Raw genomic sequence first — 25,312 nt, 5'->3', positions numbered from 1 at the left:
CCTTGACAGAGCTGTGCAAGGGACATCTCACACGGAATCAGTCATGTGTTATTAGTTCTCTTAGAGATGACGTTGTTAAATTAAATAAAATGCAAAAAAAATAAAAAAAATTGTTTTGTCTGTGTACTCCCTTTATATCACATTATACCACAACAGATTATTTCCATTTCAAGCCCAGATAAGAAAAGGCAGAGCCTTACCGTGCCACAGCTGGGAGACCACGGTGCTGATGAACTGCATGGAGAAGCGCACCAGGTTGTCTTTGGAGCGCTCCCCACTGAACTTCTCTGGAGTCTGCAGAACAAGACCAAAACACAGGGACAGGCCTCTGAATTGACAAACTCATACAAGAGCCCCATTCATTTGAAAACACGTTTGCAGAAGTCTGAACTACACGTACAACAAGATTTTTCTATAAAAGTACAGAACATCTAAATGATTGCAACCTTTGCAATTCGACAGCTGTGGTAACTCAGATTATCATTTCCAGTGAATTGTGATATATATTGTGCATGTGTATTATAGATGGAGCTCTATGGCAAAAAAATACACTACCAGTCACAAGTTTGACTTTTGACTGTATAACACGCTAGAGTTTCCCAGTGTGATGGGCCACTGGTGGTTGGTGTGTTTACCTGTCCTGCTCTGTAGAGGTACAGACTCGGGTAGCTGTGGATGCCTTTCCTCCGGCACAGCTGGTGGTTGTCCCCACAGTTGACGGCTCCTATCCGGATCACACCGTCCATCTCCTTGGCCATCTCCCTCCACTGACACAAAAAGTACACATATACGACTGCTCAGTGATGGGAACATTTCATTTAAAAGAGAAATTGATTTCCCAATTTGTATTATTAACTGAAGCGATAATTCAAATTTCGGTCTCAGCTTAGCGTCTTATTTGTGTTGCCAGGTTCAGTGCTGAAATCTAGTTGAATCCTCACTATCCCAGCATAATATGACCCCCTTGCACTTAATAGTGATTTACATTTAGATAATAGATGAGATATTAAACATGGAGTGATTATGAGCTGCAGAGTCATCACTGTGAAAAAGATAATCCCAAATTGTGCATGCTCCTGTCAGGACGGGTTTCGCTGACACATGCAGAGCAGTTACCGTGGGAGCCAGCTGGTGACAGTGGGAGCAGCGTGGAGAGTAGAAGTTGATAAACCAGATCTCTCCAGAGTTCACAGCTGCTTCTGAAACATACAACAACCACAAGAGGCACGTCAGTGTGTGTTTATGCTAAGGAAGGATAAACATAAGCAGGGTTTTGTCAGCAGTAAATCTAGTCTAACAATAGATAGGTGAATTGATATTTAATGAGAATTATAATGATGATGAGACATAGACATTACTTTCCATTTAGAAACCTGAGATGATAAGCTTCAAATTGTGTATAATTTAAATTTACTACAAGTTCACCCACAGTCCGTTTTACTATTACCCTGTAAGAGAGCAGTGTAGTCACGCTTTGTGCATCTTTTCACACCAATGACTTCTTTAGTTCTTTATGTGATCATCTAATGATGATTCAGTGTGACCATGTTTACGGTCTGTCCGGGGAGGTCAGATGAAAAATCGCCTCTCTGGCTAACTGTGGTACATTTAGGGAAATGATGATTAATGTACACTGTCCCTGCTAAATCAACCAAATAAATAAATAAATACTAGGGCCAAATAACAGGGGAAGGCATTCCTTTTGTTTGATACAGCTGTAGAAATCATAGGCACTGACAGAAAACAAAAGTTATGAATTTAACTCCAGTTCTATGTCATCAGGGATGAACTATCCATCCATCCATTTTCTTCCGCTTACCCGGGGTCGGGTCGCGGGGGCAGCGGTCTAAGCAAGGACTCCCAGACTTCCTTCACCCCAGACACATCCTCCAGCTCCGCCGGGGGACCCCAAGGTGTTCCCAGGCCAGCCCAGAGACATAGTCCCTCCAGCGTGTCCTGGGTCTTCCACGGGGCCTCCTCCTGGTGGGACATGAACACCTCCCGAGGGAGACGCCCAGGAGGCATCTGGAACAGATGCCCGAGCCTCAACTGGCTCCTCTTGACGAGGAGGAGCAGTGGCTCTACTCTGAGCTCCTCCTGTGTGACTGAGCTCCTTACCTGTGCTCTAAGGGAGCTCCCAGACACCCTGCGAGGGAAACTCATGTGTGCCACTTGTATCCACGATCTCGTCCTTTCGGTCATTACCCAGAGCTCATGACCATAGAGATGAACTAGAACTCACCAAAGTCTCCACTGTCCAGAGTGATGATCTCCAGGTCGTCATCGTAGATCCCTGCACAGACACTGAAGGTTAGGAACATGCATTCAAGTGATGCTGCTAACGGCGCAGTAGTCTTCTACACATTTCTCCTAAACCTCATTCACACATGCAGCCTGGCCCAGGAATTAACGTGAATTTGTAGGGAAGAATTATGTGTGACTAATGTCTTGTTTTGATACTAATTAGATTCCACTAACAATGTTGCAGCAGTGCTTTGCTATGTGAAAAAGCCGGTTTAGTTGGAACTACAACAGGTGAGGTGATTTGTGCTGTTAAACAAGTCTGCAGTTTTTCAGTGAGTCACTCTCTCCTTTTTTGTTAGAAATCAAACTCCTAAACAGGAGCATGAACGCTCCTTAATATATGCTGTTTAAATCCATTTTGTAGTTGTTGTTCTTTTGTACTTTTTTGTATTTGTTTGTTAATGTGTGCATTGTGTCACCATGGAACTGCTGAACTTTCCACCATAGACATACAAGTAGAGCACCCCCAGCGTGGTGTCAAAGTGATGTGAAAGTATCAATACCATGAGGAGTGTGTTCAGTCTGAGCACCACTGACCAAAGTCGTATCTGTAGTAGTTCCAGCTCTCGTATCGGCCGCCTTGCTGCTCGTCCAGCCCCTTCTCTCCATACTTGTCGTACTTCTTGCGCAGGTCCTCGTCCTTTAGAACCTCGTAGGCCCGGTTCACCTGAAGGAACTTCTCATGAGCCGACGCGTCTCCCTGAGGAAATCAGCAGAATGTTATACTGGATACTACACCGAGCAGGTGTAGGAGTCAAGTCATAGAATTCAATGATTAGGGTTGGGTACCTTTCCATTTTTTTAGCTGCCTTACTTATAAATCTGTATAATCTATTGCTGCATAGTGTTATCCTGAAGCAGGCACAAGTGTATGATGAGCACTTGGTTGTATGTGGCCAAACCCCACCTGCCAATCCAGTAAAACTAACGGGAACACTGCTCTGACTTCTTTCTTCACAGTTTTCTCTGTGAGTCCAATCCTGTGAAGTGTATGATGTGGTGCAGAGTGATTTGTGTGGACTCTAGCTGCCTGTTGCGTATACTGACCGGGTTCTTGTCCGGGTGCATGGTCAGGGCCAGCTGTTTGAAGGCACGGCGGATCTCTCGGGTGCTAGCCCCTCGACTCACTCCCAGCAGAGCGTAGAAGTCTCTTCCCTCTGCCCACACAGCAAGCACCAGCACCCCCAAGAACACCATCAGCCCCACTGAGGAGAGCCGGAGGAGGGCATGAGAGAGGCCGGAGCGCACGCCCATCTCCACTATCCACTGCAACACCACAAAACACACAGACACACCACTAACTTATAAAGTGTATCAGTAACATAGCAGGAGAAAAATTCACTTCTGTCAACGAGACAAAAACAACATTTTGCCGCTCATTCAAGTAGATCCTTCTTTGCCTTCTATCTACACTGACACTAACACACCTACTTGTTTACAGTTCTGCTCTACTGAACTGCACGAAGTGTGAACTGTGTCGTTCTGCTATGGATCATTCCTGGACGACTGAGGGATTACAGAGACATCTGTATCAGTAACACTTTTTTAATTAACGTCCAACTAGCTACATACTTGTAACTTGGTAATTCTGTGTTTAAGGCGATTTGTACTTCAAGAATATGTATTGTGTTTGTGCCCGCTGTATAGTCATCATCTGAGACAATGTGGAGCATTGTGATAGTTTGCACAAAAAGACTTAATAAAAGAAACAAGTCCGCAGACTTGTTTCCATGATGCCATACTGTGGAAAATTCCTAGAACTTACATCTCCATGGAGACAGACAGGACAGAATCCCTCCATAACAAAAGTTACACAGTGCACCTTTAACACGACCTAATACCTAGATCAGTGTTGGTTTGTAACTGACCAGAGGGATTACGTAACGTAAAGACTTGAGATGCACTGACCTGATACTGGCAGAGGTGGGACCAAGCCGATGTTTTGTAAGTCTCAACTAAGTCTCAAGTCTTTGACTTCGAGTCTGAGTCAAGTCCCAAGTCAAATGCAGGCAAGTCAAAGTAGAGGTCTGCACGGGACAGAATTTTCAGTCCCACTCCTGCCCGCTCCTGCACTGTGCAGTCCCGCTCCCGCCCGCTCCCGCAAAGAATTGTAATTTTCAGTCCCACTCCCACCCACATCTGCAATATTTTGTCCCGCTCCCACCCGCAAGTTCCGCAGGATGGGAACCTTTGCTTTCTCTGGCAAACACGGAGAAGCGAAAGGAACTGGGCTGCGTATCGGGGGAGGGGTGGTCCGGCAGCATGGATAAATCCTGGCTAAAACCTGTTTTACTCCTGTTTCAGTTCTGGATTTAGACCTGTTTTTAGACCTGTTTTTTTTAGACCTGTTTTATAGACCTGTTTTTTAGACCTGTTTTTTAGACCTGGTTTAGTGGCACAGCCCACGTGACATACATGAGGAGGGACAGTCTGCGCTGCGTAAGGGACGGGGGACGGTCTGCTACTTAAAATGATTTTATTAATGCCAAATAAAATATCCAGCACAAATGATGCATGATATGTTTATATTCATCATTTGTATGTTTTACTTTACACTCATATTTAGTTTGTGGGAGTTTATCATCCCACTCGCCCGCTCCCGTATTGTATAATCCCGCTCCCTCCTGCGCCCGCAGTGAGCTTTCAAAATGTGTCCCGCGACGCACTGTTTTGGGTCGGGTCCCGCGGGATTGCAGGGCTCCAAGTCAAAGTCGAGTCTCAAGTCACTGGCCCATAAATTCAAATCAAGTCCAAGTCATTTGCTTTGAGCTTCAAGTCATTTCAAGTCTTTAAACCAAAATCCCAAATACAGCTTAGATTTTGGGAATTTATATGAATTTTAAGATAAATTCTACTTAAATGTCTTGACACGATCTTTGTGTGAATCACTATGGTCAGAACAGAAAGAATTCAGATTGAATTCTTTAACAGTTAATTTGTCAGATAGTCTGTACTGAAATGGAAGAGTTCTGTTCTTTGTAGTTCTTTCTGTTTTACTGTATTGTACTGTACTGTATATTACTGTATATTACTACATTACATTACATACACTACATTAGTACATTTGAAGATACTATCTCACAGTACGTCAGTTACAACCAAATCAACAAACAGAAGTGGGAGGGGCATGATCCAGTTTGTTCCTGTAAAATTAAGCACCACATTTATCAGCTGTAAAGAGAAAAGTATTTTCTAAAAACATATATTTTTTAGGAGAAGCATCAAGACTTCTCAAGTCACAGGCCTCAAGTCCCAAGTCACTGACCTTCAAGTCGAGTGCCAAGTCTTAGTCCATTTTGTCAAGTCAAGTCTCAAGTCCAGTCCATGTCACTATTTGCCAAGTTCCCATCTCTGGATACTGGTACTGGAAATCTGTGCTGATACTGACACATTTCCTAGATCGGATATTGGCTTCCAAATATCGGTTGAGGCGGTATCCTCTTTGAACATGCACACTGATGTAATAAGACTATTTATTGGTCATATTTGGCCCAGAAAGTCTCATAATGTTTGATTTTGATTTAGACAAAACTGTTCTGTCATTACTTGAGAGAGAAATAAACACATTTAGATATGTTTTGTCTTATTTGATTTTTGTTTTAAGGAAATAAATGCAGGTTTCAGTCTCTGGACGGTATCTGTTGATATCGGTACTGGAACTGAAAAAGCTGGATGGGTGCATCCCTTGTAAAGACCAGCACAGGTCACATCAAGAGCTGCACTTGTAGGCTGATCCCTCAGCCTTATGTTCCCTCATTACTAACTTTCTCTTTTTTTTTCCAAAATTAGGCCCTATGTTCCCACATTTCCTTAACATCAATTTGGATCAGATTTATCCCCATTTCTCCTAGTTTGGTAGTTACACCCGACCTATTATCCAGCAGTTGACTACAGATGTAATGTAGAGGTCATGGTGCAAAAAGACCCGAGGGTGAAATGACTCTGAATCGTCCCTTTAAATTACTTGACTTAGAGTTTCATTTTGAGAAAAATCTTAGAAAAAAAATCTTAGAAATGAGGGAACATAGGGCTGACCCCGCTGATCTTCTGCTACAAGTACACGTACACGCCACTGTCCCTTCCTATGGGCCTAATGAAATCCTAGAGGAGTTCTGGAGGAGTTCTGGAGGGCGTGCGTCTGTGTGAACAAAGTAGGTCAGAAGTAGGGCAAGGCAAGCCCAGGCAAAGGGACGCCAGAACCGCACAATCATGGCGCTTACAAAAGCCATTCTCACCTCACAGGTCAGGAGACTGTCGTGGGAAAGTGATGCGTTCCCTTAGGAGAAATCCGAGCGCGATACACCGGGTTTAGCGTCTGTTCTCCGGGGCATGAGCGCAGGAACAGCCCGCAGAGAGATCCGTCCGCTGCGCGTGTGGACGGGCAGAAGCAGAGTGCAGAGATGTCGGTGCTTTTCGGGTCTGGAGTGGCGCAAACAGCGGTGTTTTAGTGCGCGGCGCAGACAAACACCGGCAAAACGTCCATCACTGAAGTAATGCCAGTTCTTCCGCTGTGGCCAGAGCGCACGGTGCACGCATGCGCAGCTCCCCGCAGTGTGAAAGCGTGGCGCCCTCTGCTGGACCGGAACATGAAGTACAAGTTGAGATTTAAAAGAACATAAAACTGAGCCTTATATGGAAGATAAGTTGTTCCATCAGAATTAGAATTTTAAACGGCTCTGAATTTGTCTTTGTGAATTATTTTACTCTGAAAAAGAGCATCTGAATTTACACAGACACACACATCCACTGTTCTCATTCTCAGCACACTATATGCAGTCATGGGAAGAATTCTCTGAAAATGTAAGCCTATTTAGTGAATACTTTAAAGTATATTTGGTAACATTCTGATTCTGACACATAATCTAATCAGAGTACAGTTAGGATAAATAACTAGGCTTAGGTGGTGTAGAACTACTGCTATGATGTAACTGATGTGCTGCTGTACAGTTATTGATGTGCTGCTATATTTCATTATTGTACTATTAGAATTCACTATACAATGACCCAGAAAACAGGGACTAGATTACAGCTGAGGGATGCAGAGATAGGTTCAGTTCATGTACAAGATATTCTATTTCTATCTATATGTCTAATCAATTAACTAAACAGGGCAAGGACTTATTGATAGGGATATACTGACTCATGACTCATCACCCTGATCAGACCAGCGAGACTCCCGTGAGGGGAGTGAGATGAAGCCGGGGGATCCTTGTCACAATCAGATGAGACTGTGCAACGTGCCAAGAGGCCTGGCTGGTCTGTGCACCAACGAAGAGGCACTAAGTCTAAACCATGGTCGCCTCCCACTATAGTTTGCATATAAATGTCATTGTATAGGCGTAAATATTCAGTCTCTGCATGGGAATGTCAGCACAGACTCCTTGTACAAGTATGACTTTTCTAATATTGGAATAAGTCAATGATCTGGACTTTATTTCTGTTTCAAGTGTAATTTTTTGTCTAAGCAGAAACTAATGAACACACGAGGAAAGGGTTATTTTCCTCAACAGTGCTGTTTCTGAATACTTTTACATTGAGTTGAATTAAATTATAGTGTAAAAACTTACACTTTGACACACTTTATTGATCCACAAGGGAAATTATTTGGACATTTTCTGTCACTGCACTCACCACCAGCGCAGTGGTTTCACTGTTTTCACTAATATGGTGCAGTTTGAGTGCCTGACAGTGCCTTCCTAATTGCTAAATATCAATGCAGTGGAAGTCTGAGGGAGAAATCAGCCTGGGAAAAACTTTTTCCTGTTTAGGAAAGCTTCTTAAGAACTCTAAGCAATAGAACAACTTCCACCACAGAAAAATGGTCTAGTTTAGATTTTAGGTACACTAACAAATCAGTAGGTACACTAAGGAAATCTGCTCTCTGCATTTGACCCATTCTTCAGTACCACTGGGGCATTTCCAAGGCTTGGTCAGGGCTTCTTAGCTAAAGTAATACTGACCATGGATTTCACCTGGTGCATGTTTTGGAGAGAAACAGGAGTGCCCAGAGGAAACCCATCCAGACTCCAGGAGAAACATTCAGTCTCCACACAGAAAGGTCTAGGAGTTGAACCCAGAACCTTCTGGCTGTGCAGCATGAGTGTTAGTCACTCAGCCACCCACTGTGCCCCTCCTTTCTGGATACTTAGCATGTTAATGTTTGTGTTGGGATGCAGTCACAACTTGCACACACCATATCAAACCTGGGACTGAGTTAAGATAGCTAAGCTCCACCAGGACTAAACCAGGGCCAAACCAAGTCTCCATCTGGGCTGTGACTAAAAGTGAGCAGTGATACTGGAACAAAATAAACATTCATGTATCACTGACTAGTATTTATATGGAAACAAATATTTTCTTTAGTTTATTTCTTTTGTAAACTAAATGCTGCCTCTTCCTCGTGTGTTTGATCATGGTGATGACAGCTCACTGCTCTGGACAAAGCCGTTAAGAAAGCTGGAAAATGAATTGTTATTGTTAAAATTGTCATTGCTCATTGTCTTCTTGAAATAACATGACAAAATTACTTTTTAAAATGAATAAAATGTACACAATAATCTGAATTTAAATATATCTTTGAAAATAATCCACAATAAAGTCATATTTATGTAATGGTTTATCAAAATAAGGATTTGGGCCTAAATGCATTCAATGGTTCTGATCAACAACAATCCCTGTGCCTCTGTCAAGACTACAGGACAAATATCAACTCCTGTCAGGCTCTTTAGGTCCACAAGCCGAAGATTTCCCACCTCCCCAGGTCGATAGACCCTTGCAGTAGAACCTCTGTTCTGATTGGTCCTGACTGCATCAACCCAAGTTATGTGGAAACTCCAAGGCATGAGATATTTATCAATTAATATAAAATCAGTCATAGACAATACTGTCGTAATTACAGAAGACTTGAAATGGTGGTCAGATTTACCAGTATTATTATGGGAGATAGGAGCAATATTGAAGATGAATATGTTAACAAGACTGTCTTTTCTTTTTCAGTTCCATTCAATCCAAAATATTTATTGTCAATTTTCATATGAAACATATAAAGACTGAAAATATGTTCCTCACTCCCAATCTTCTAAATGAAAAAGTTGGAGATGGCTGTAAGAAGAAAGCCTCCCTCTGGTACAGCCCAGCCATTTCAGCCGGGATAAACCCCTCACAAATCACTCTGCTGTGGGAAGAATATTACTCGTTTGGGCCAAATTGTAAAGTATGGAAAGTGAATACAATTTCAGGGATTAAAATGTCCCACTTTCTTTGAATGCAGCAGACTGACTCTAGAGCAGATCCAAATACAAAACAAACAACAGACCAGTGGGCTGTTATACTTACATATAACTAAATAACTCCTCCAAATGTGTAAGATACAAAATGATTCAGTTTAAAATTCTGCATAGATTTGATATTACAGCTCACAAATGAAAGAAAATGCATTCTACACTCTTCTGTTGTCATGGACGTGGTATGCCTGGCTCCCTCTTACATCTGTTATGGTTTTGTTGAGAAGATTTGTATGTTGATGAAGTGACCTAGGGAACAAAATAGAAGATGTGAAATCAAAGGAATGACAATATTTGTTTCCTCTCGGGTTTCTCTGTATGAAGTGTCTTATTTGAATGAACTGGAAAGTCAAAAGGCCAAACAGACAACTAGGTATGGAATATATTATATGGACTTCATTTTAATGCAGCATGCTGCAGCTTTTAAATGTGATGTAGCGTACAAACCCACAGACTTTATGGACTTGATCAGATCAGCATTTACTGAATACGTCTGAAGTACATTTGCTTTAAATATGTGAGAAATGTAAAGCACACAGACATGCAGGCACTGGACTAGTGCTGCATGTCTGTGTGCAAACAGATAAATGATCATATCGTCTTAATCACGTGTACAGTTACAAGTGTGAAATTATTAGCCCTAGAGATGTGATACTTTCTGTGTCGTACAGGAAAACACCATATTTTCTATAATTCCTATAAGAAACTATTTAATTATACTTTTGACACACAATGATTTTAGATGTTATTGGTCAAACACTGCTGGCCTTGATTGCTCTGACTGCGCACTACTGCTTTATATCAATATCTGATGGGCTTCACATGGCAGAAAACAAAATACTTATCAGCTTTTGGGTTAACCTAATCCAAAGTGTGCAGGTCACGATATCACTGAAGCTCAGAAAAAAAATAATATACACACCAGTTTATTTATGGAACTTTTCAGAAATAACTGATAGCCCTTGTCACTTTGAGTGAAACCCACATTTTGTCTAACAGACAAAATCCATAGATTAGAGCAGCCCAGCCCAGTGTCTTTGTCATCTGTCCAGGTGAGAAGGTTGATGGAGAATGTTCATAAACAAGTCCCCTGGATCAGATCAAGTCCACCCCCGCGCTGTAGAGCTGACAGACCCGCTCCTCACAATCCTTTCCCAGCTACAGTCTGTTATAAAATGCTATGGGACATTTTGAGCCTTACCTGGTGGCGATTTTCTTCAAATGCAGATGCAAGCACGATGAGCTGATTTAAGGAAGAACATTCAAAAATAAATGACAAATTCAAAGGAGCATTTTAATGAGATTTATTTTAACCAAAGAGATAGAGACTAGATCTGAACCAGGACTAAACCAGGTCTGCACCAGGACTGTGCCTGGACTGACCAGAAGAGTAAAACATACAATAATAAATTACATTTTAAAAACACTTAAAGACTGAGAATAATTCCATAGAAAAGTATAAAGAGACGTGACATTCAGGGTAAGAGCACTTGTGCCGCGGCTCCATGTTCACCATAGACTCTATGTACAAGTCTATACACACACGCACACACACACACACACACACACACACACCCCCCCACACCCACACACACACACAGACTAGGGCTGTAGGCTTTTAGTCATTTAGTCGATTAATCAGCTGACGGAGTCTGAGTCGACCAAATGTGTATTAATCGATCGTCAGGGCGTCTAGAGGACACAGCAGAAAGGAGAAGAGAGTGAGTGAGCTGCAGATTTTGTATTTTTGGTATTTCTTTGTAAAAAGTCAGATTAAACTCATGATTTACAAGTTGAATCTGCATAAATAATAGTTTTTGCATGAACTCCCCCTGTAGGTGTCGTCTTGTGAGCAGAGGCGGAGCTACCTTTAGGCAAAAGTAGGCGGCTGCCTTGGGCCCTCAAACCTGGAGGGGCCCCCAACCAATTGCCCTCAGTGCCACTAATGGTTGAGGCCTCAGAGCAATTAGATTTTCTCTCAATATGACATTAAATGAGAGTAGTTTTACTTTTAAACAATAATCATAAGAAAAAAATAAAACTACTTTCAGCACTGGTTTTCTAGCCCGAACTAATAAGACAAGTTTCCAATCCACCATAATTCAAATAAACAGAGATGTGCATGTCTCAAGAACAATGGGGAGAAACAGACAATAAATATATTAAAAAACAAAACAAAAAAGGGTGCATATAAGTGAGGGCCCTAAACTCAAGTTTGCCTAGAGCCTCCAAATAGCAAACTCCACCACTGCCTGTGAGTGCAGTGGGTCAGATACAGAGAGATACAGTATGTCTTTAGTTAATTACAATCCTAACACATACACACACACATGCACACACACACGCACATGCACGCACACGCATGCACACACACATATAGAGTCTATGGTGCTGACAAACACTGGACATTTTCATTCTCACAATTGGACTAAAATGACTCCTTTGGTTTTGGAGCATTTTGAGTTTAAAGCCACGTCACCACATTCACCACCATGTTTCGAAAAAAGTGCACACCGCTGCCAGCGAGATGCAGGAGCAGGACTGTGGGGGCGCTGTGCACAGTAACAGTCTGAGCCGTGTATCCCTGTGAGTCAGATGCCCTCCCATCCTCCTGTATCCCTGTAGTGTTAGCTTGAAATGGGGACAGGTCAAATGTGTCTATCTGCAGATGTTCTGATGTATCTGATGAAAATCAAAGAGAAAGTGTCAGAACCACATTGAAGTGTCTAAAAACTCTAAATGATCATTGCTGCTTCCACAGAATTTAAAGTGCATTTTACAGATTCATATCATTTTCTAATACTGACTTTAGTTAAGTGGGAGTGTACCTGTGATCACTACTGATCATAGTTTTACATCAGTCATGTGACAGTGAGTTGAAAATACAGGAAGTAGCTCTGAGCTGTGAAACAGAATCCCTCTGCTGATGTCATCAACACTCCATCCAAAGTACAGAGACAATTTACACACAAGAAAGGACTTTTTCTGACACTTTAAACCTTCTTTTTACTAAATCAAGATGTTGACATGTATATTTATTAGTCTAATTAGATCTACAGTAGAAATTAGACTTTTTAGGTTTTGGCCCTTGTTTACAATGTGGTTGCTAGGTAACATATCACTACATACTGTATGTCATATCTGCTGCCCGTGTCCAACCACCAAGTCAGAAGTGGATAGTGACACCAAAATGACAAAACAGCTTTTCTTTTGTAAAATCTTAAATCTCTTCATGTTAAGTGTGTTTCAGAGAGTTGTCTGACCTGTCATATGCACCTGTCATATGCACTTTAAACATCATTCAGAGTCTTGTCACACACAGAACAGAAGAGGCCCGGATCAGCTCCTCACCCACTGCACATTACACACATACACTTTTAAAGAGGGGTTATTAAGTGTAACAGAACAGATTTAGATCACCATGTTAACTTTTGTAATTTAGAAAATACAATAAGTGGGAGGGAGTTAGCATTACCCATGCTAAGTCACTCCCCCTTCAGAGCGCTATCACAACACAATCACGTGCATCCTGCAAATGAAACTACTGCACTTCGCATCAGGTTTGTAAAGTTGTTCTGTAGAGTTTTGTATCATGTTTTTGTATATTTATGGGAAATTGTGACGTAGGCTTGTGGGCGGAGTCTTGTACAGGCTTGTACTGCTGCCCAGAAGAAGGGTTTGAACAGGGCTAAATTACTCAAGCATGCATGGATGATATCTAAAACCTCTTGAGGCATGTTTTTGATGAGGCAACAAAGTTAAAACAAAATATTAAATATTATTTTTGCGTGATATCCCCTCTTTAAAAAATTGTTACCTGCCTTCAGTTACATGTGTCTGATCTTTCTGTCTAATCAGAATCATTTCAGTTAGAATGAGTGAATAGTTTAATTGCACAGTGCAGAGTTACTGTGGAATAAACTTGACTTTAAATAATCCTCAGTTTCACAATTTAGCACTTTGTCAAAATCTCGATTATTAAAACCACCATTTGATTGGCCCCACTGTTTTACATTGATTTTAATAGCGTGTTTTTATTGGTAGAATACTACACTGACAAACAAATTCTTACTGTGAGCCGGGTCACCTCGCCTGCTTTTCTCCAAGGAGGGTTAGAAGTTAAATGCCATACTGTGGAATATTCCTGGCAAAAAATGACATCTCCATGGAGACCAGAAAAAAGGTAGACAGTGCAGCTTTAACATTTGAGCTTCAGGGTTGAACAGTGAACATGGATGACTCCTGTGGTTTACTGTTGTGCTGTTTCTTTATGAAGTGGTTCAAACCTCACAGACATGTTCTGAAATACATGGGATTCTAGGATGAGTTCAGATTTCAGTCTCTCATGTGAATGCTCTGGGTGGGTTTATGACACAGGTGAACAGGAGATCTTTCTAATCCAAAATCATGGCCCTGATCTCTGAGGATCTCAGAGTTTGAACCGTCTGCATGAACTTAAACCTGCTCCTCCCTTCTGCTTCACTGCATCTTTCTTTCACACTTTCATGTCCCTCTGTAAAAATTGTCTTTAAATAAAAGAAAATGAGATTTTCCTGAAAATTGTGATTGACAAAAAAGACAGTAGCACCACTGCATGAAATTCCTCCACGTGAACATCCTTTTGTGCTCTTAAACCTGTCTGTCAGCCAATCAGAGACTCTGAAAGAGGCGAGTCAGCCAGTCAGAGGCTATAACAGACGTCTCAGCCAATCAGAGGCTCTGATAGATATCTTAGCCAATCAGAGGCTCCGATAGACATCTCAGTCGATCACAGACATGATCTGTTCCTTGATGAAGAATCAGAAACACTGAGAGAGGCGTGGCATCCATTCACAGGAGAATTATTCCCTCTTGTCCAATCAGAATAAAGTCAGACCGAGCCCCTGCCCATTTCACCCAGTCAGAGCAAAGAATATCCCATCGACCAATCACAGAACATCACGGACATGTATCCAAGAGAAGAGAAGAGTGCAGCTCACTGTGGTCCACTCAAGGCGTCCGTCAAAGGACAAGCGTCCAATCAGAGTGCAGATCAATCAGACCACTCAGACCAATGAGAGCGCTGGGTCTGTGCTCCTGTAGTGTGCTGGGGACACTAGGGGACGCTGCTGACTGTGTGGGTGCAGGTGAGTGTGTGGGTGCAGTTCTATCTGTGGTCACAGGAGGGCGCAGGTGAGTCTTCTGTGGCGGTGGGCTGCGCTTCTCTCTGCTCGCCACTTCATCTTCTTTTTCTTCTTCAAGTGTCGCTCTGGGACCTGCTGCCTGTTAAAAAACAAGCAAACATAAAACATCAAATATTAATTTAAAGCTCATGTGACAGGTTAGATTCACTTCACGAAAGTATCTTTATTCACCTCATTAGACTTTAAATCAGATCTATTATTCACATTGGAACATGTTCTAGTGGTTTCTTCTCAATGATCCTCTCAATTTGTATTTGGAATGATTCATGCATGTCTGAGTCATCTATATTCTCCTTTGTTCAGGGCACCACTGCTCCAATCTACCTCCTTCTCCACTTTGACTTTCTTTAATCTGTGATACATGTAGGACTCAACAGCATTGTGTGGTCATTTTGTACAAAAGCCACAAACGCCACAGTTTTCTAATGCAAGTCAATTGTTTTACATCAATATTGTGATTTTAAATGTTCAAATTAAAAGTACTTTAGTCCTGTTTTATAGTTCTGGTTTATAGACCTGCTTTAGTCCTAGATTAGTCCTGATACAGTCCCGGTTTAGTCCCATTTGTTGTAGGTTGTTGTATGTAAATGTTATTCATCTGTTCTCATGCCTTGTGCTTCATGCACTTGTCCAGATTGCTGGTGCATTCTACAGTTTGACCACAGGAGGGTGCTCTTTGTCCTCTTCAGTGCATACAGCTGCAGTGTGACTCCTGTGCTCCTCATAACAGCATTATAACTGCATTATAACTGTGTTATAGAGGGGGTTTTCACTGTGGGGTATTGAGTGTAACACAGAATATATTTAGTTCACCATGTAAACTTTTATTGTTTTGAAAATGCTATATAAGTTGAAAACAATGTATTAACATGTTTCTTTAAGTTTCACTTTAATTTTTGATGCTCTAAGTTTCCCCTCTATTTGCTCTCGCCACTACGTCACTCCCCCTTCAGAGCGCTATCACAATACAGTCACTGTGCATCCCACTAATGAAACTCCTGCACAAAGCATCAGGTTTGTCAAGTTGTCATGTACAGTTTTTGTCATGTTTTTGTGTATTTATGGAGGATTGTCGTGTGGGAGCGTGGGCGATGTAGACTTGTGGGCGGAGCCTTGTACAGGCTTTTATAGCTAACCATAAGGAGGGTTTGAATACATGCACGACATAGACATGGATGACATGTAAAACGTCTTCAGGCGTGTTTGGGATGAAGGAACATGAACGTGATGGATGTGGTTGTAGTGTGATGTACCTGATGACCCTGACGAGCTCGTGAAACGCCTTGTCCACGTTCATGGGCGGGTCTTTGGCACTGGTCTCTATGTAAGTGATCTGCAACAGGAACAAACATACAAACGGAACAATACTTAAACTTGTGAAGATAAAAATCTTCCTTTGAGTCTTGCCCTCTGCCATCCCTAATGTGATAAAATGTTCCGCAGTGACGCTTTAACCCTGTTCTAAATGTCGTCTTATGTCCTCCTCAGAAATATCCCTGGAGTTCAGTACTAAAAGTATAAAATTAAAGCCACACTTCAGAACATTCTCCATGGAGATAAATCAGTTTAATGTCATACTGTGGAACATGTCGATGCAAACAAGCAGGAAGAGGCCCTCTGAAAGGCTAAACAAGAGTCAGGTTTGTGGAAATGCAAGCCCGCTGACAGTAAGGACATATTTTGTTTTGTTTGTCTATTTTTTGGCTAAAAACTGTGGCTTTAAGTATTTGTTTTTCAGACATAATTCAAATGAAAACAACAAAATGCAGCAGAATCAGGAGTTTAACGCATTCATTCATACATTTAAGAGAGAAACAGATCTTTTATTAGGCGAGACAGCCTAAGAAAATATCTAAATATAATTTTAAAACTAAAACTGTAGTTTACTCACATAAATGTAAGACAAAAATATACATATACGTTTTTCATCATGTAATGTTTTTATACAAAATAAGGCACTTATTGTGTGACACAATTGAGCATTTTGGGACATTTAAACCAGAGAAATGGAAAGAGCAAAGTTTAAATTCCTTGCTTATTTTTGTTGACATATTAGATACAGATAAATTTGAATAGATAAATTATACAAAGAGGGTTTTGGATGTCTTATTTAGTATTTGAGTAAACTAGATCTGACTGAAAATTTGCCTAAAAATTCTAAATTTGCCTAAGTTTGAAATTAAAACGTGAATAAATCAGACTTGAATAAAACATCCTTCTGTACTTTTTGTCAAAATCCAAACGTTTTGTGCGTGCAGGTGCTGCTTTAAGGGCTGATCCTGATGTCGCTGTAGGAGAAATGCATTTTGAGAAAACAACCTTTGAAGTTACAGTGTAATAATGTAAAATAGAACTCTATGGATGTGAGGTGATTAAATGAAATAAGCTTCTATGTTAAGAGACCAAGAGCAGCGCCAGCAATGTGTGGCCTTAAATAAAAGTGTAAAGTAAGACTGACGCTGTGCTTTGCTGCCATCTCCTGGCCCTGCTCAGAAGACACTTTCCTCAGATGAACCAGGTCCACTTTGTTTGCCACCAACACCATGGGGAACGCCTCCCTGAGAAACAGAGAGAGGTGGGGGAGGGAGGATGAGGAAGAGAGAGGAGGGAGGGAAAAGTAGAGGAAAGGATGGAGAGAAAAGAGAGGAGGTAGAGAGGGAGTACAGAGAGGGGGCAGAGGAGAAAAAGAGGAGAGAGAAAGGAGAGAATGGGGAAGGAAAGGCATGATGAGACAAAGAGAAAGGACAGGTGAGACAGACACATCTTAACCTGATTTTCTATTTTATGCATGGACTTGTTTATGTAACTACAACTTGTGCACAAATATTTTTTTCCACAGTTTTAGTGAATGAAATCATGTCAGATGTTTGTTTCATGTGAACAGACCCAAGAATTACAGATATTAAAAGTCCTATGACTTTTTTTTTTTTTTGGTTTAAAAGGTGCATTGTGTAAAGGACCCTCCACCAGGAAAGTTACACAATGCATCTTTAAAAAAAATGGTTGGAAATCGTGACATCACACTAAGGAATTCCAAAACTGTTACTTAGCAACCATATTGTACTCTGAGCTAAAACTCCTCTAATGTCCACAAAGATTATCTGACAAATAAACGTAAAACAAAACACTTTTATTTTGTTGAAATCATGTGTCTGAAAAATGTTTTTTTGTGTGTGTGTAAATTGTGCTGAACCTTTGGATAGAATTCTCCCTAGTGTGAGTTTTAGAACTTTGCAACATCCTGCCGTTTTCAACTAATTTTTCTACTTTTCATTCCAGTTTGCTTTGTGTTGTTGTAAAACTTTCGGCAAATGTCATATGCACTTGAATCAGGTCAAACATCTGCCTCACCTGTCCTTCACTCGTAGGATAAGCTGGTGAAATCTGTCCACATGCTCGAAACTGGCTTTGTCTGTGACGGAGAAAACGATGAGGAACCCATCCCCTGTCCTCATGTACTGCTCCCTCATCGCACTGAACTCCTCCTGACCAGCCGTGTCCAGGACTGCAACCAACAGACGTGTGTGAGGAGCCAGAGGAGCAGAGACAGAGGAGCAGAGACAGAGGAGCAGAGGAGCAGAGGAGCAGAGACAGAGGAGCAGAGGAGCAGAGACAGAGGAGCAGAGGAGCAGAGACAGAGGAGCAGAGACAGAGGAGCAGAGACAGAGGAGCAGAGGAGCAGAGACAGAGGAGCAGAGGAGCAGACACAGAGGAGCAGACAGGAGCACAGTTACCATCTAAAATGGCCCACTGCCCGTCGATCTCGGTGTGCTTGAGGTAGGAGTCTTCGATGGTCGGGTCGTAATCCGGGACAAAGATCTTCTGGAAGAACTGGATGGTGAGAGCGCTCTTCCCCACGCCCCCATCACCCACCACCACCAGCTTGTACGTGGGCAAGTCCTCACTGGGCACCGCGCTGGACGCCATGGCAGGGGGCAGAGGGGCGAGGGGCAAAGGGCAGGGAATCAGAGGAGCAGCGGGGGGAGGGGCAGAGGGCAGAGGGCAGGGGGCAGGGGGCCGTCCTGGGGGGTCAAGGTTATCAGCTTCATCAATAACTGTGATTATTCAGGGCACAATACAATCATAGCAGGTACAAAAAATCATCTAGGCACATCTGACACACAGAGGCACAGGAGGAGGGGAGGGCATCTGACACACAGAGACACAGGAGGACGGGAGGGCATCTGACACACAGAGACACAGGAGGACGGGAGGGCATCTGACACACAGAGACACAGGAGGACGGGAGGGCATCTGACACACAGAGACACAGGAGGACGGGAGGGCATCTGACACACAGGAGGAGGCTCTCGGGCCTCACCCTTGGAAACAATGGGGGGAAGAGGATGTTTCCTTCCTCTGACTCTGCTCTGATCCAAACACCCAGACTATAGCACAAGGTGGTCCTGCTTTAGTCCTGGTTCAGTCCTGGTTCTATTCTTTGCTCCGTTTTGGTTCTTTTCTCTTTAATCTCCATATGGTCATAGCATGACAGAATAATGAGTAACTAAATTAATAAGGCTATTATACAAAACACTGACTGAACCAGGACTAAACTTGGACTACACCAGGACTACACCAGGACTACACCAGGACTACACCCAGTCTAAACCGTGATTAAACCAGGACTAAACCACGACTAAAACGGGACTAAACAAGGACTTAAACGTGACAGAATAATGAGTAACTAAATTACAATAAGGCTATTATACAAAACACTGACTGAACCAGGACTGAACCAGGACCAAAACGGGACTAAAACGGGACTGAACCAGGACTAAAACAGGACTACACCCATTCTAAACCCAGATTAAACCGGGATTAAACCCGATCTAAACCCGATCTAAACGGACTCGGGTCACAGAGCCGCCGGTACCGTGAGCCGTTTCGCCGTTCCTGGAGTCAGTTTGCGCAGGAGGCGCGTGTGTCCGTGTCTCCCGTTATTCCCGGTCTCTTAAACGGGCCTCATATTCCCATTATAACGGTACAAGCACACACAGTCCCGTCCCCGGAGCTTCTGCTGCCGCGCCGGTGACAGCACAGCCCAGATCTCCCAAACCGAGGCCCGACCGTGGGTTCCGCCGCCAGTGTCCGCCCCTTTTTCATCTCCAGCCTCAAAAATGGATTTCCGCAAACGCTTCGGCTCCTCACGCGACTAAAACGGCTCTTTTCTCTGTTATGTGGCTCTGCTCCGGCTCTGAGCGGATCCGCTGCGCTGTCATCGCGTTTTGGGGCCAGAAAAGACTCAAACGGGTCTGATTCTGGTGTAGCCAGTGCACAGACGGTTCCGTTAGAGCCGCTCCGTGTAGATTTAAGAGAAATACTCACCCTATAGTCAGACGAAGGCGGGGGACTGGCCTCACATCTCACCGCTGCTCCGCTTCACATCTGTCCGAAAACAAGGCGCGCTGCTCGGCTCTGGCTGCCGCGGAGGACCGGAGAGGAGCGGGCTAACAGCGCGCCACCGGGGGGCTTCACGCGCTTTCAGAGCGGTTTAGGAGCGGTGTGCTGAGGGATCTGACGGAAGGGACGGTCCACTGTTGGACTGGACGCGGCCACTGCGGAACGGAACGCAGCAGAGACGCGGCTGCTGCGCTTCTGCTTTGCGCGGAATGGACGCTCCCATTACGCTGCGCTTTAAAGGGACCGCGCCGGAAACGGAACAGACGGAGAGGAGACACTTTAGACAGCATCTACTCCACACCTGGATTACACCTGGTTTAGACTTAGCCTGAACCTGATTTAGTCCTGGCTTAAACCTGATTTAGTCCTGGTTTAGTTCTGGTTTAGTCCTAGTTTAGTCCCGTTTTAGTCTAGTCCTGGTTTAATCCTGGTTTAGTTCTGGTTTAGTCCTGGTTTAGTCCAGGTTTAGTCCAGGTTTAGTCCTGGTTTAGTCCAGGTTTAGACCTGGTTTAGTCCTGGTGGTTTAGTCCTGGTTTAGTCCTGGTTTAGTCCTGGAGGTTCTTGCAGGTAGGTTACATAAATAGAAGTGGAGAGGCCGAACAGTCACATTTTGTAAATACGGCAGTAACAGTATAAGTGTAATTATGAACAGCCTGTTTGTAAAGTTCTAGTGTAAATCGGTGTTGGCTCGTGTAATATATTTTATTACGGTGTATTCTTTTCGTCTCCGTCTCCTGTCCGTGTTGCCAGGGAAACGACGTGATGCGCTTAAAGACGCAGAGCGCAACACATACGGACTGATGTGTGACCAGGGTTGAAGGTTCGAATCCCTCCTCACCCATTCATAAAAACATCTTTTTACAGTCATAATTTAAGAGCATTTTTCTTATTACAAAAGTGAATCTTGTACATTCACTTGTGACTTAAAAAATAAAGAACTATTTCTTTGTCTTTTCAGAGCCCGCATGAGAGAGCTGCTCTAAGTTCGAGGAAAAAAACTGAAACATACTTCCTTTTAATGCCCACTTTTAGTTCCTTGTTTTAGTATAAAAATAAAAATGAGGTCAGGAGGCTTTTGTGAGCCACGTGACTGTCGTAAACACTGTGCCTGTCCATACGGCAGTGCACGGACGGAGCGCGTTACGGCAGCGTCATGGATGTCCTTAGGAAAGTGTCCGGAGTGTGAGGACCAGAGAGCTACAGATCCACGCTCCACGGGAGGATCTGACCCCACAACAGCGCAGGTCTGCGTGTTTGTGTCACGGCGAGAGGAGCCTCGTGCGGAGAGCGCGCGTGCACGTGAGAGCTGTGTGGGTGAGATTCATGTCCGTTACATCACTGCTGTTACTGTGACAAGATGTGGCCTAAAATCAGACACGTGACGAGTCAGATCTGGTGTTTGGTGAAGTCTGGTGAAGTGGTGACGCACGTGGGGTATTTAATGGCAGAGAGGTTAGCACTAGTGCATCATAGTTAACAGTGTCTTCCGCTCCAGACGTGTCCAACCCCTCAGACACAGCTCCTCTGCCTCTGTTACGACTGAGTGACAGGTGGGTTTAACCAATCACAGACTAGTGTGGTCTGTCATGTCAGCTTTATGTGTCCCTTCAGTCCTGCTGTCCACTGTGCTCGAATTGGCAACATGGATCTATGATTGGCAACCATGGCAAAGGGGAAACATCAGTACTTCTTTCAAACAAAAGACACTCTGGTCCACCTTGTGATGTCATGTGGCAATACAGGAAGTGCTCCACTGCGTTTTTAAACTCCATATACGTCACTGGAATCATTTGCATTATTTCATCCCTGGAATTGCCAAATTTTACTGAAATAAAGGTAAAAGGGACTGTTAACGTGGAAGTTAAGTGAATTCAGTTCATGACATCACAAAGTGGAACATAGCATTTTGAGTTTTGGATATGTAGACAGAGTAATAACAAAGTGTTAGTCAAACACGTGTGAATGAAACAAAACACAACAGGTGTGTTTTTTAGGAGGTAAAAGGATTATAACATGATTTAAAGATCACCCAAGTCATGACGAGGAGAAAATTCAGTTTGTCGACTGGGCAAAACTCGCCATGGATTCTACCTGGACGACTGAGGGTTTCTTCACACTCACCAAAGTCAGTTTTGTGTAGTTGGACCTTTAAAATATGAACATCCTGAGATGATCCGCTGACAATAACACCATGTCTGTTTGTTTGTTTGTTTGTTTGTCTGTTTGTCTGTTTTGCAGTGTTGTGTCCTGTTGCCATGGCGTCGGGCTGGCTACGTGTCTCTGCTCTGATGCAGAAGTATCGCTCTCCTCTCCTCATCTCCACCTGCTCTGGACTCTTTGGACTCAACCTGGTCCAGCACCTAGTCCCAGACCAGACCTTCTGCTCCCTGTACCAGGCCTGGTCTAAAGGAGAGCCAGTCCAGCTGTCCCCAAAGCTGGAGAAACTTTTCCAACAGGTCTGGGTTTGGGTTTAGTCCTGGTTTAGTGCAGGTTTAGACCTGATACTATAACCTTTATAATATTTCATAATAATTTTACTGAGTCACTAATCGCTTCCTCCCTCCTGATCCCATCCCCAGGTTCTTCAAGACTATTGTGTCAGTTCTCCGCAGAAGTTCTTGGCATTCGCGTCGTTCGGGTTCCACCCTGTGGGAGCGGGGCTGCCTCTTCTGCCCTCTGGTGTGCATGTGGGGATCCCTGCCAACTTCAACAGCAGCGAAGAGGACACCACGGGCATCACCGACCGAACAATCTTCATCAACGGCCGCGCCGTGGACTGGAGCAGCGCCACAGGCACTGCCCTCAGACATGCCCTGGTGCTTTCTGAACCCGCTCAGAAGTTTGCGTTGGCTCGTGAGGTAGCACGGCTGGACGGTTGCCTCCCGGTGCTGAGTGCGGCGGTGGCGCCGGCGTGTGTGGGTGGAGTCTGGGTCTACAGCGTGCTCTTAAAGCAGGTCTTTGGTCTGCACAGTGGGCCTATGGTGTTCAGGGTGGCGGTGAACGCTCTCTCTCTCTGCCTCGGTGCTGTTTCATACTTCCTGTGCTCTGACGCTGTGGGGCAGTTTGTGGACTACAGCTCGGACCGCCGCGCAGCCGCTGTCTCCCCACTCTATGCTAACGGAGGTGTGGAGTTTTACGATAAAATCCTGTCCAGGAATAGAACGCTGCGGTCACTCATGGGTCAGAAAGGAGAAGAGATGTATGCCCCCAACGGTAACCTGTTTCCTGCAAACCTACTACAACTTAAGCATGCACCTTATACCGCCCGGAGGGACGGCATCCAGGCCATGATCACCCAGGAGAAGGCCTAACATCGTATTGCCCGGAGGGACCGCATCCAGGTCATGATCTGCACAGATCCTCTGCTCGTGTCCTCTGTTGTGGACACTTGCCTGGTTGTTTGTGGACTTGTATAAAAACTGCGCTTTTTGACAGAATCTATTTAACATGTAAATAATGTGTAACTGAGGTTTTGGAAGAAACAATAAACATGTTGAATTTTACTTTCACAGATTCATTCATCTCTTTGTCCGTTAGTGTGTAGCTCCCTCCTTCACGCTCTTGATGTCACACAGAAGGTGTTTCCCAGTTACCAGGACGCTTGGCCTCTCAACCACTTCAGTGAGATCCACATGCTCAGAGCTCTGCCCACTGGTGTTCCAAGTCACCCAAATCTCTCACGTCCTCCACACTCGACTCCTCTGTTTGGCTCATTTACCAAGGATACACGGGGGGATCCTTAACCGCCCTGGAGTGCTTGAAATTGCCCACAATGCACTGCAACTTCATTTTTAACAAACTTTATTTAATCAGTAAAATGCAAAATTCAAATCAGGACAAATGCAGCACATTGAGCAAAATCTTCTTAAGAACAGGATTGGGGGTCAAATCATCATCTGAACATGTATTAGGCTGTGCATTTATTGGTTTATTTATTTATTTTAACAGATGATTCACTTAGACTTCAAGATTCATATGTGGGCACATAAAGACACTTCTGAACATTTTTCATTTGTAGAACCTGGATGTTAATTAAAACTCTGGGCTTGTTTGTCGCACCCTCTGGAGCCATGTGCTCTCACAGACACTTGACTCTGCTTCAGAGGAGCCCACTCTGGAGGAGTGATACAAAGTGGTCTTAGGAAGAAGGATCCTGGGAATTGAGAATCACCCACAGCTTTGGTCCTCTGATCTGCAGCTCCCGGCTCCACCACACGAGGGCAGCACACACTCACCTTTATACACAGGACCAGGGACCCACTTTTCATTTAGGTCTTTTTGATTTCCATGAGCACACTATAGAATCTCACTGAAGCATCAAAATTATAAGTGACACATGTGCAATGTAGCAAACAAAAATTAAACTCAAAATAACTATAAACTTTTTTTAGGTTTTTAAAAAGAGCCTCTATCCTTTGCTTTGATCACTGCTTTGCACTTTTGTCATTTCTTGACCCTGACACAGCACAGCTGTGAAGTGAAAACCATTTCAGGAGACTTCATCATGAAGCTCATTGAGAGAAGGACAAGGGATTGCAGCTGTCCACAAAGCAAACAGTGGATACTCTGAGGAATTTGAGTTTAAAATATAAAAAATATTTTCTTAGTTATTTCACCTTTTTCTTTGCTACATAATATCTCATATCTCACGTGATTGATGTCTTCAGTTTGTATCTAAAATGTAGAAAGCAGAAAACATAAAGAAAAAGTGAAGTTTATAAACTGATTGGTCGTCTGTATTTATACTCTAAATTCTCTAAATGATAGATATTTCCAGCAGGAATCCCACTAAATTAGAGAATCATTAAAACGTGTCAGACGCATAGGGGACAAAATAGGAAACTATTTTTTTATTTAGGAAAAATATTTGAGAAAGTGCTATGTGTGGGAGTCCAGATGCTCCTCAGATTAGCCTCAGAAATGCGCAGCGTCAGAGTCCGCTGCACAAATGGATCTGAGGCTTATTTATTTACTCTTATAAACTAAACTTGTAGCTAAACTAACAGTTTCTTAGTTTAGCCTCAAATTTAACCTTTAATCTCCGAACCCGCGCGCCCTCTAGTGGACCGTGATCCCCCGTTTGAGAACGCCCCGCCCCTGTGCGTGCGTGCGTCTGTGCGTGAGTCTGTGCGTGCTGAC

General features: G+C 43.4%; 3 protein-coding genes across 6 annotated transcripts in view; 1 reads left to right on the top strand and 2 right to left on the bottom strand.

The window, feature by feature from the left end:
• The window catches only part of dnajc10 (DnaJ (Hsp40) homolog, subfamily C, member 10), a 25,184-nt gene extending 18,379 nt beyond the window's left edge, over nucleotides 1-6,805 (bottom strand). The window contains exons 1-7 of the mRNA XM_020929065.2: nucleotides 6,540-6,805; nucleotides 3,352-3,570; nucleotides 2,842-3,004; nucleotides 2,243-2,293; nucleotides 1,117-1,199; nucleotides 636-767; nucleotides 201-294 (exon numbers count right to left, since the gene is read on the bottom strand). Of these exons, the coding sequence (XP_020784724.2) occupies nucleotides 201-294; nucleotides 636-767; nucleotides 1,117-1,199; nucleotides 2,243-2,293; nucleotides 2,842-3,004; nucleotides 3,352-3,558 (730 nt within the window). The 5' untranslated portion in view covers nucleotides 3,559-3,570; nucleotides 6,540-6,805. The remainder of the gene's footprint in view (nucleotides 1-200; nucleotides 295-635; nucleotides 768-1,116; nucleotides 1,200-2,242; nucleotides 2,294-2,841; nucleotides 3,005-3,351; nucleotides 3,571-6,539) is intronic.
• A 4,072-nt stretch (nucleotides 6,806-10,877) lies between these two features.
• LOC110164049 (ras-related protein M-Ras) lies at nucleotides 10,878-20,338 on the bottom strand. 2 transcript variants are annotated; one of them, XR_008633276.1, is made up of 7 exons: nucleotides 20,099-20,338; nucleotides 18,505-18,792; nucleotides 18,122-18,275; nucleotides 17,229-17,328; nucleotides 16,024-16,103; nucleotides 13,660-14,849; nucleotides 10,878-12,269 (listed from the first exon to the last, which is right to left on the bottom strand). XR_008633276.1 is itself a non-coding variant. In XM_020929059.2 (6 exons), the coding sequence occupies exons 2-6, from the start codon at nucleotides 18,695-18,697 to the stop codon at nucleotides 14,744-14,746; spliced, it is 633 nt and encodes a 210-aa protein (XP_020784718.1). In that variant the 5' UTR covers nucleotides 18,698-18,792; nucleotides 20,099-20,338; the 3' UTR covers nucleotides 10,878-14,743. The 2 variants fall into 2 exon arrangements, 1 of the variants encoding a protein (XP_020784718.1); XM_020929059.2 differs by having other exon boundaries at nucleotides 10,878-14,849.
• Nucleotides 20,339-20,432: 94 nt separating this feature from the next.
• On the top strand, nucleotides 20,433-23,676 carry tmem177 (transmembrane protein 177). 3 transcript variants are annotated; one of them, XM_020929070.2, is made up of 4 exons: nucleotides 20,433-20,993; nucleotides 21,132-21,487; nucleotides 22,412-22,629; nucleotides 22,753-23,676. In XM_020929070.2, the coding sequence occupies exons 2-4, from the start codon at nucleotides 21,232-21,234 to the stop codon at nucleotides 23,482-23,484; spliced, it is 1,206 nt and encodes a 401-aa protein (XP_020784729.1). In that variant the 5' UTR covers nucleotides 20,433-20,993; nucleotides 21,132-21,231; the 3' UTR covers nucleotides 23,485-23,676. The 3 variants fall into 3 exon arrangements, with proteins under 3 accessions (XP_020784729.1, XP_055017900.1, XP_055017948.1); XM_055161925.1 differs by having other exon boundaries at nucleotides 20,433-21,472; XM_055161973.1 differs by lacking the exon at nucleotides 20,433-20,993 and having other exon boundaries at nucleotides 21,345-21,483.
• The last annotated feature ends 1,636 nt before the right edge of the window (nucleotides 23,677-25,312 follow it).

Source organism: Boleophthalmus pectinirostris, unplaced genomic scaffold (genome assembly GCF_026225935.1).
Source record: "Boleophthalmus pectinirostris isolate CB_2022bp ecotype Guang Dong unplaced genomic scaffold, ASM2622593v1 HiC_scaffold_1, whole genome shotgun sequence".
Classification (NCBI taxonomy): domain Eukaryota; kingdom Metazoa; phylum Chordata; class Actinopteri; order Gobiiformes; family Gobiidae; genus Boleophthalmus; species Boleophthalmus pectinirostris.
Note: the sequence above shows the minus strand (reverse complement) of the source record. Positions and strands in the feature narration are given on the sequence as shown.